Here is an 11,257-nt window from a genome sequence, read left to right as displayed (position 1 = left end):
TGCCATAAAACGTTATACACATTGTTAAGATTCATTCTGTGGATGAGGACGTCGGTGTCAAGGCCTGAATTTATTCCACATCCCTTGTTGCCTTGACGACCCTCTGGACCTCCCTAAGTGAGTTTTGTAATGATATGAAACGATCATATTTGATGTATCCCAGTGAAATCACGGTTACTGAGTAGCCCCAGCCCCTCTGTGATTTCTACAAGTGTGTCCACTTAAAGTGGCGACACAATTAACCTTTCTTCAGTCCTTTAGATCTTAGTCCAATGTCACTAAATGACAATGCTGCAATTCTGAACGTTTTTTTGTAAAGGGACACTCAAGGCGGTAAGGCTGAATGTCCTGAACTCGATGATTGAGAAGGACGAGAACTATTGTACATGATGTCTCCACATTTGTTCCAATGTATTGCATCCCACGGTAATTTATGCTGGAGTCTGGAGCTGCTCGTACAAATGTTACAACCTTTCTTTCTGTCAACAAATGCCTCGAACAGTCCGCTTCCGTCGGTTGTATTATCCTGGAAGGCGAAGATTTTAAATTCCGGTGCCCAGCCCAGTAATTTCCATTATCACATAATCCTTTCAGTGTTAAAGGTGGTCGCACCGGATTTCAACCAATTGTCCCTCCACCGCCCTCAACTGCTCGGTTCGTGATATCCCATCATCACCTCTGGCCCCTGTTAATAAAAGAGAGACATGCAACACCGTCAATAGGTATGCTTTCTAATCCTGTCTTCTTAAGTCAGAAGAGTTACATGAAAATAAAATGGTCAATTTCCCAATTCGATGCATCGCATTTCAGGATATTGGTTTTGAAATGCCTGCGACAGGGATTGACTGAAAATCTGTATATAACTTTGTTTGATTCGGTAATCGATGATTTAATTTGCCAGCGACTGGCAAAGGCAGCCATCTTTGTTCTCCAGCATCCAATAATCAGAGGACTGACGTGCTTCTCGCTGACATGAAGAATATTCGGCCTCGTTTGACTTTGTAAACGGCAAAAGCGATTGGTGTCTGTTCATTCTGGTGGAGAATCGGGTCCTTGCAATGGGTCCGAAACGATCGTTTCACCCTCTGGGATTCTGTGTTCAAATTCAGCCCCAGGCGAAAGGGATGGAGGCCCCTCCTTTTCTGTTTGGGAAATAGGATGCGCAGTGTGTCAGACAGGTTACCTTATAAGGCACCTGAGGCTACCAAATGTGGAGAAAATCAACACTAACTGTCCTGGTGAGTACACTCCCCGGCCCGAGAGAGAAAAATATAAAAGACGATTATGGCTCATGAAATTTAATCGAATATTGTAAAGTATTGTACATATTCATGAATAGTGTTGGAATAGTTACAGATGAATTTGAAAGAATACTGGGAGTCCAACAACATGTGCATGGAATGCAGTGGAGAACACGTGGGATGCCCGCCAGCGATTGGATTCACTTTACAGAGGATGGTCACATTGACAGGGTCAAAAGGATTGAATGGCAGACGTAGGATCCATCTGCAAGGAACTGAATTCAATAATAATGTCCCCTTCGGAAATTATAGAGCATTGTATCTCTGTAAGGTGCTGCGTTACTTTCACAACCGTTACAAATTCGGGGCAACCAGGCTCGCGAAAGGAATTGCAGAATTATTATGTTATTCGATAGTTAGCAAAATCGTCGTCATTGAAGTGGGTTGAAACCAGGGACTGAAAGTAGCGCTGGGAAATAGAACAAAACTGCAGCCGATCCGAAGGTTCTTGAGGTGCTCAGCTCATTTACACTTAACTAACTAATGAAATTATTGCACAATAAACAATGTCACGTTAAATTATATTGAGAAAGTGTCAGTCAGTATTTATTGGTGTAACGTGACAGCGGGAAACAGCGGCCTGTCAGCGGCACCAAACGTGTGCTGCCCAGAATTGAACACAATACTCCAACTGAGGCCCAACAAGTGTTTTATAAAGGTTTAGCATAACTTCAATATTTTTGCAATCTATGCCTCTAATAATAAAGCTCAGGATTTCATATGCATTTTTAACAGCCTTCTCAAGTTGTCCTGCTACCTTCAAAGATTTGTGTACACACACCCCCAGGTCTCTCTTTTCCTGCACCCACTTTAAAATTGGACTATTCCGTTTATATTGCATCCCCAGGTGTGTTACATTATTTAAAGTATATTATTTAATATTATATTATATTATATTACCGTACATTATTTATATTATATATTATTATATTATTGCTTCTCAGATGCCACTGGCAGTGAAGAGGTGTCGCAGTTTCTCGATTCAATGAGGGAGAGACTGCATCGTTGAATTGTTCCACAACAGTCGGAGGAGAGCTCCTGCAATGGTACAGACAAAACCCGGACCGAACCGTGCAGAACCTAGCGACCGGTACAAGCGATCAGCACTGGATCCCGGCTCGGTTCGGGTTAGCAGAGAACAGCAGTGCTCGAAATTTAGCGGCGCTCGAGTGACAGACACTGCCACCTATTTCTGTGCGATGGAGACAAAATGCGGCAAAGATCAGTGGAAAACTGATGGAGACCGTGCAAAGATTTGTCGGGGTGCGGGAGTGGAGGGGTTGCCCGCTTGTGTTCTGCGCCGTTATCAAAGTGCTGGGTGTTTTACAACACCGCCCTTGGGAAACACACCTCAGTCTCCCAATTAGTAATATCTGCCCCTGGTCTGAGTTTACTCTTTAATATCAGACAAGCATGGTCAACATATTCAAACATTCTGCTATTTTATGTCGAATTCTAAACCAAACACAATGTTCCTTGTTGATAATAATGGTCGTGCTGCCCGATGAGTCTATTTTTAAATGGTCAGTGTGTGTTTCATGGATTATATTTACTCCCAGTCTTTTGGCACATTCTGTATTTTGTAAGAGGAACAAATGGCAAAGTCTCAATTGCCCAGGATCCGTTTGAATTACCAGTTCAGGAAGCATAGACCATAATACTGAACCATAGTTAATCGACTGTCTTCTGATACGTCCAGTATCCTAGGGGAGCTCCGACATATTTACTGAGGAGACAATTGTCCAGATTTCAAAAACTGTTCCTCTGCTGATTTGGTCAAAGAAAAGAATAAAACTCTTTGATTTAGAAACCTGACAGCCTTTGGGATTCGTGGGTTTGGGATTAAACTAACCCCACAGATAAAAGCACCAAGTAACAGTTAATGAAGCTGTAAATACTCGCTGAGGATTTTGTACGGGGCCTTTGCTTTTATCTGACGCTGTGCCTCACTGCACAGTAATAGACCGCCCCGTCCTCCATACTCAGGCCGCTTATATTGAGATACCCGTACTTTTTAGACTCATCAGCAGCAGCCAGATGTGGTCCTGAGATTTCGTCTCCCTTCAGTGCTACTACTTTGCTAATTAACCAGCTTGGAGGCTGTGTCGGGTTCTGCCGATACCATTGCATGGAGTAAATACCTGGATCCATATATTCGCAATGTAACTGTACCGAACCCCCTTCTGACACGTCTATTGTCACCGGAGACTGTGTGACTAGATCTGCACATTGTCCGCCTGTGAATATAGGGGAACAAAAGAACAGGAGGTTAGACAGGATCGATCTTAACTTCTGTCTATCTGTGAGAGTGTGCGTAACCTTCCATCCACCCAGCTGTCCATCATATGGACATCTCTGATCGGTAATTGCACTAAATCCCCGCACAAGCTCTTTGCATCAATCTGCTAACCCGTGTTCTTTAATACAATCCAGTACTTACTGTTCAACACGGCCGCCAGTATTATTAGAAACATGTCTGACTGAATCCCTCAGAGTGACTGGGAATTAAATAAGCCAGACGTTGAGAAGGAGAGAGGCAACCCTGTTCAGCTCATTGTTCCATCCACACACTGCAGGGGCGTGCCGGATGGTGACGTCACAGAGGTTACGATCGCTTTTCGCTCTGGTTTTTGCACCACACGACTTTCTAATTACCATGCTTGCGTTTGGCGCCACCTGCCGGCGGATTCTGTTATATCTGCTTTAGGACGAGGTCAATGAGTGTGTTTGGTGTTTATGCATCATATATAAAAATACGAGAGCCAGATATAGTCTCTCAAAAATCTAAATTAGAGTTGACTAAATCTGGTCGTCATTTTTGATGTTGTATAAGCAAGGAAGTTCTGGTAAACATATACAAATCACTGGTTAGTGAACAGCTAGCTTATAGTGCCCAATACTGGCACTACACTTTAGAAAGGACGTCAAGACCTTGGGGAGAGTGCATAGGATATTTATCAGAATGGTACCAGGATTGAGGGATTTCAGTTATATGGAGAGACTAGAGAAACTCGGATTTTTCTCAATAGAGCAGAGAAGTCTAAGGAGAGATTTGATAGAAGCGTTAAAAATTATGAGGGTTTTGGTGGAGTAGAAAGGGAGAAACCATTTGCACTGCCAGAAGTGTCGGTAAGCAAAGGTCACGGATTTAAGATAATTGGCAAAAAAGCCGGGGGGAGATGAGGTGAAATATTTTTATGCAGAGAGTTGTTATGATCTGGAATGCATTGCGTTAAAGGCTGGTGGAAGCAGATTCAATGGCAAGCTTCACAAGGGAATTCGAAATATACCTGTAAAAGAAAATTTAGTGATAGAGCAGGGGAGTGGGAATAATCGGATAGGTCATTCAATGAGCCAGCACAGGCGCGGTTGATGAAATCAGCTCCTTTTATGGCTGTCACGAAACTCTTCATCACCCTCCCACTCGATTTGCACCCAGTCACTTGAACAGTGAGCAGGAGCAGTTTGGCCACAGACTTCTTAAGACCCAACCATTGCACTTTCCGTTCCATCAGCTCCAAGTGCAGCTGAGTGGCGCCACGGACTTTCTGCCAGTACAAAGAGTTTTGAGTTCGCTCATTTTTGAGTCTGCGGCAGCCCCGCCCACAGCTTCCGTTTGCTGCTTTCGCTCTGACCCACTTTGCCTGCTCTGTGTTATTGTACAGATTGCTGCTATTCTATGTTTGGTTTGGTTGGATCAGCAGTGCAGTTGGGCGGTGATCTGTATTCCTGCTATGTCAAAGGATATCGCGGGCTGCAGAGTTATACACTCTGTAACTCGGGTTGTGGAACCGTCTCGCACCGCTCCTCATCATTATATCGGGACTCTGATCTACAAAGCGGCGGAAGTTTCTGTATGAGGATGAAACTCGTATCCATCACTGTCAGTCTCCGGGCAGAGGAATAAACTGCAGCGTCTATCAGTTGCAGTTCCGAGATGGTTAGATTGGTGAATTTAGACAAGGTCTGGAGCTCTGTGGAGAAACGGGTTTTAGCAAAATCTGCTTTGTCTTCATAACCGCTCGTTTATTTCATCAAAATAAACTGGGGTTGATTGTTTGGGTATTGAGTGGTATCATAGGTAAAGTTTAATGTCACTGCTTCTCCTTCGGTCTGAATTCATGCGGGCAGACCTGATAAACATGTTCAAACAGGAAATGATCAGTTTAAAATTCAGACGCAAACCATGTGGTCAATGAGAGAAAAGATGAAATGTGCTTGGTCCACAATTACCTGTCAAAAATGCTCCCCACACAACTCAGATGATGAGTAGCCACATTGTCGCTGTCCGCTCCGTACAGGTAGGATGGAGCTTTGAAGACACCCGCTTTAATCCCCAGACTAAAGAATCTGCTGTCGATTCTCAGGATGCGCTCACCCCACTTCCTTGTGTCCCGAGTAGTGCTGTGAGACCGGTCAGTGATGATGTTGGCTGCCAGTGAATGGAAACACCCCGAGCTGGGCTACAGTCAATGTCCTTATATGGGGAATTATTCCGCTTTCAGAAACCAGAGGTGGGAATAAAACCATTGTTTCATTCACTCATCGGATGTGGGCGTCACTGGCAAGGCCAGCATTTATGCCCATCACTAATTGCTCTTGAGAAGGTGGAGGTGAGCCGCCATCTTCAACCGCTGCAGTCAGTGTCGTGAAGGTCCTCCCACAGTGCTGTGAGGTAAGGAGTTCCAGGATTTGGACCCAGCGACGTTGAAGGAACGGCGATATATTTCCAAGTCAGGATGGTGTGTGACTTGGAGGGAAAAGTGCAGGTGGCGGTATTCCCATGCGGGTCTGGTTATTGTAACCGGGAAGCTCGCGATTGTGAATGGTCACAGAAAACATTCCAGTACTGAAGAGACATTATGAAGGGCAGTGGACATTGGGAGAGACAAGAGACATTTCTGGGTTTGGAGCTTATTTTAAAAAACAAAATTGTGAAACCTGATCATTGTGTATAAACTGTCTCTGACCTGGGAACATACTTTGCTCTAATAAAACCTGGATAAAGATCGCAACCAAATGGTCTGGAAAACTGACAGAGGAAATGTATAAAGGGCTGAACAATATTGCAGGAAGGCGCAGAAATGGCACCAAAAGACAGAAGCTGAATTAAGGTGCAACATGATGGATTTCTGACATACAATTTTTATTATGAATGCGAGTTGAACTGAAACTAATATAATTCCGCAAGTGAACTACGCCTGTTCTTGTTGAGTGTTATATTTTGTTGCCCTTTTAAAAAGGTGCGCTGGGCCTCTGTGGAGCTTGAATGATTGCTTCTGTTTATCCGTGTGAGAGCGCCCTCTGGTGAGCACCAACTGGACTCTCAGTGTGGGTTTTTGTACAGGATCCGCGATATCTCTGCAGCAGTGTGGGTCCATGGCACAAAAATAAACGGCGGCGTCGGAGATCAGGGTATTGCTGATCGTTAGCTCGGTAATCTTGGTAGTTTTATTAAAGGTAGACGAGAAACGTTTGGTGAAGTCGGGGTTCTGATTTACTATCCCTGCAACAATATAAAGCACATACTGTGGAGGCTGCCCGGGGTGCTGACTGTACCAGTACACATAAGGACTATTGTTGCTTGTTTTCAAGGTGCAGGTTAGTGTGACAGTACGTTCCTCTTCAACCGTTACTGCAGGAACCGACTGCTCCACTGAGTCTTGGTGGCTCCATTCTGAAATGTAATAATAGTAATAGTCATCATCATCGTCATTATCATTGTATCAATAATTACATCTGGGTTACAGCAGTCAGGCTGTGAATAGATTTTTACTGGGGATGAAATACTTACTGAGAAGTGATATAACGATGAGGAGGAGTGGGAGACGGTTCCGCATGATGCTCCCAGACTCTGTAACTCTGCAGTCCAAGAAATCCTCTGTCCGACCTGAAATATAAATCCCCGCCCCACTGCTCTGCTGATCCAACCAATGCCAAACAGGAAACATTTACAGCAATCTTTCCAGTAACACCAGGCAGCCAAGATGGGATAGAGCGAGAGCAGCAAACGGAAGGTGTGGGCGGGACTGTCGCAGACTCACAATTGAGCGAATTCAAGTCTCTGTGCATCAGCAGAAAGTGCGCGGCGCCGCTCAGCTGCGCTCGGAGCTGATGGAACGGAAAGGGCGATGGTTGGGCCTTGAGATTTACTGGCCAAAATGATTCTATTCACTGATCAAGTGACTGGAAACAAATTGAGTGGGAGGGAAATGAAAGGATTACAGAGCATCAGAAATAATGAGCAGGTTTAATCAGTTCTAATCTAGATCTTTTAGAAACAATCTCGACATTCTAGATTTAATATTTGATCCATTGACACGAAATCCCCTGAATGAACTTATTCTTAAACGGTGCTAAAAGAATCCGCCAGCAGAGGGCGCCAAACTCAAGAATGGTAATTAGAAAGTTACTTGAGGCAAACACCAAAGCCAATAGCGATGGTAGCCTGAGTGACATCACAACCGTCCCTGCCCCTTGCAGTGTGTGGGCGAAATAATGAGCTGAACAGGCCCCGGGTTGGCTCTCTCCTCCATCTCAGGCTCATTCAATTCCCAGTTGCTATGAGGGATTCAGTCAGACATGTTCCTAATAATACTGGCGGCTGTGTTGGACAGTAAGTACTGGAATATATTAAACAACACAGGTCATCCGATTGATGCAAAGAGCTTGTGCAGTGACTCGGTATATTTCCCAATCAAAAATATCTATATGATGGACAACTGGGAAGATGGAAGTTTACACACACACACACACACAGATAGACACAAGTTTAGACCAATCCTGTTTAACCTTCTGTTCTTTTGTTCCCTATGTTCAAAGGCGGACGATGTGCAGATCTGGTCACTCAGTCTCCCGTGACAACAGACGTGTCAGAAGGGGGTTCGGTGCAGTTACATTGCAAATATACAGATCCAGATATTTATACCATGCAATGGTATCGGCAGAAACCGGCACAGCCTCCAAGCTGGATAATTAGCAAACAAGCAGGACTGAAGGAAGACGAAATCTCAGGACAATACCTGGCGGCTGTTGACCAGTCTAAAAACTACGGCGATCTCAATATAAGCCGCCTGAGCGTGGAGGACGGGGCGGTCTATTACTGTGCAATGAGGCATAGCGTCAGATAAAAGCAAAGGCATCGTACAAAAACCTTAGCGAGTATTTACAGCTTCATTAAGTATTCTTTAGAATCATAGAATCGTTAGAGCACAGAAGGAGGCCATTCGGCCCATCCAGGTCCTGCCAGCTCTTTGTAAGAGCAATCCAGTTATTCCCATTCCCCCGCTCATTCCACGTAACCCTGCAAACGTATTCCCTTCAAGTATTTATCCAATTTCTTTATGAAAGCCACGATTTAATCTGCTTCCACCACCTTTTTACACAGCACATTCCAGATCATAACTGCTCGCTGCGAGAAAAAAAATGTCCTCACATCGCATTTGGTTCTTTTGCCAATCACCTTAAAAATGTGTCCTCTGGTTCGCTGCTTTTCCGCCAATGAGAAGAGTTTTTCTACATTTACTTTATCTAAACCCTTCAGGATTTTGAATAATTCTATCAAATTTCTTCTCGACCTTCTCTGCTGCGAGGAGAACAAGCCCAGTTTCTCCAGTCTATCCACGTAACAGATATCCCTCATCCATGGAACCAATCTCGTAAACCTTTTCTGCACCCTCTCTAAGACCTTCACATCCTTCCTAAAATGTGGTGCCCAGAATTGGACACAATACTCCAGTTTGTGGCCGAACCGGTGTTTTATAAAGGTAACTTTATGACATAACTTCCTTGCTTTTGTACTCTGTGCACCTATTTATAAAGCACAGAGTCCCTTATGCTTTTTTAATTGCTTTCTCAACTAGTCCTGCCACATTCAAAGTTTGGTGAAAATATACCCCCTGGTCTCTCTGTTTCTTCACCCCTGTCAGAACTGTACCATGTACTTTATATGGCCTCTCCTCGTTCTTCCTGCCAAAATATATCACTTCGCACTTCTCTACATTAAATTTAATCTGCCATGTGTCCGCCCATTCCACCAGCCTCTCTATTTCCTCTTGAAGTCTATCACTAACCTCCCAACTGTTCACTACACTTTCAAGTTTTGTATCATCTGCAAGTCTTGAAATTGTGCCGTGTACACCCAAGTCCAAGTCATTAATATATATAAAAAAGCCATGGTCCTAGTACCGACCCCTGGGGAATACCACTGTATACCTTCCTCGAGTCCGAAAAACAACTGTTCACCACCACTCTCTCTTTCCAGTCACTTAGCCAATTTCGTATCCATGCACCCACAAACCATTTTATTCCATGGGCTTCAATTTTGCTGACAAGCCTATTATGTGGCACTTTATCAAAGGCCTCTTGAAAGCCCATATACGCAACATCAACCACATTGCCCTCATCAATCCCCTCTGTCACCACGTCAAAAAACTCAATCAAGTTAGTTAAACACTAGTTGCCTTTAACAAATCCAAGCTGGCTTTCCTTTATTAATGCACGCTAGACTAAGTGACTATTAATTTTGTCCCAGGTTATCATTCATAAAAGCTTCCCCACCACCGAGGTTAAACTAACTAGACTGTGCCTACCTGATTTACCCTTACAGCCTTCTTTGAGGAAGAGTATAACATTTGCAATTCTCCAGTCCTCTGGCATGTCCCCCATATCTAAGGAGGATTGGAAGATTATGGCCAGCACCTCTGCAATTTTCACCCTTACTTCCCTCAGCAACCTAGGATGAATCCCATTCAGACCGGGTGACTTATCTAGTTTAAGTCCAGAATGCCTTTCTAGTACCTCTTCTTTATCAATTTTCACCCCATCCAATATCTCCAAGACCATAAGACTGTAAGAGATCGGAGCAGGAGTAGGTCATTCGACCCCTCGAGCCTGCTCCGCCATTTAATGAGATCATGGCTGATATGATTTGACCACAACTCCACTTTCCCGCCCTTTCTCCATATCCTTTGACTCCCTTGCTGATAACAAAAATGTGCCTAACTCAGTCTTGTATGTATTTAATGACTCATCCTCCACAGCTTTTTGGGGTAAAGAATTCCAAAGATTCACGACCCTCTGGGAGAAGAAATTCCTCCTCATTTCCGTCTTAAACGGACTACCTCTTATTCTTAGATTATGTCCCCTCGGATTAGATTCCCCCATGAGAGATAACATCCTCTCAGCATCGACTCTATTGAGTCCCCTCAGAATCTTGTATGTTTCAATAACATCTCCTCTCATTCTTCTAAACTCCAATGAGTATAGACCCAACCCGTTCAATCTTTCCTCATAAGACAACCCTTCCATACCCGGGATCAACCTGGTGAAACTTCACTGAACTGCCTCCAATGCAAGTATGTCCTTCCTTAAATAAGGGGAGCAGAACTGTACGCAATACTCCAGGTGTGGTCTCACCCGCACCCTGTACAGTTGCAGCATGACTTCCCGGCTTTTATATTCCATCCCCCTGGAAATAATGGCCAATATTCCGTTTGCCTTTCGGATTACCTGCTGCACCTGTATGTTGAATTTTTGTGTTTCATGTACGAGGACACCCAGATCCCTCTGTACTGCAACATTTTATAGTACCACAGCCACTACCCTTTCACTGCGACTTTCCGAAAACACAGGCAGAGTGAAAATGTGTGGGCGGGGTTGTAACCCTGATAATAAAAGATGACATAAGGACAGTGGTGAGAAAGGATCTTGGCTCATATGATCAGGAAGTAGAATCAGTCTGGGTCGAAATAAGAAAGAACAAGGGCAGAAAACATTGCTTTGAGTAGTTTATACGCCCCCAAATAGTAGCTATTGCGTTGGACAGAGTATTAATCAAGAAATAAGAAGAGCTTGTAACAAAGGTAATGCAATAATCGTGGGGGACTTCAATCTGCATATAGACAGGATAAATCAAATTGGCAAAGGTAGCCTGGAGGACGAGTTCATGGAATGCA

At 44.1% G+C, this 11,257-nt stretch overlaps 1 long non-coding RNA gene and 1 gene segment (V, D, J or C); one reads left to right on the top strand and one right to left on the bottom strand.

The window, feature by feature from the left end:
* On the bottom strand, positions 1–3,900 carry LOC137308047 (uncharacterized). The gene is made up of 3 exons (XR_010959369.1): positions 3,742–3,900; positions 3,443–3,538; positions 1–685 (listed from the first exon to the last, which is right to left on the bottom strand). It is a non-coding gene; the product is annotated as an uncharacterized lncRNA (long non-coding RNA).
* A 3,983-nt stretch (positions 3,901–7,883) lies between these two features.
* LOC137308024 (T cell receptor alpha variable 21-like) lies at positions 7,884–8,431 on the top strand. The segment is given in 2 exon segments: positions 7,884–7,917; positions 8,124–8,431. Coding segments are annotated over 2 exon segments (342 nt in total).
* The last annotated feature ends 2,826 nt before the right edge of the window (positions 8,432–11,257 follow it).

The sequence above is a fragment of the Heptranchias perlo genome, unplaced genomic scaffold (genome assembly GCF_035084215.1).
Source record: "Heptranchias perlo isolate sHepPer1 unplaced genomic scaffold, sHepPer1.hap1 HAP1_SCAFFOLD_118, whole genome shotgun sequence".
Lineage (NCBI taxonomy): Eukaryota > Metazoa > Chordata > Chondrichthyes > Hexanchiformes > Hexanchidae > Heptranchias > Heptranchias perlo.
The sequence above is the reverse complement of the archived record's forward strand: the minus strand, read 5'-3'. Positions and strand labels throughout refer to the sequence as shown.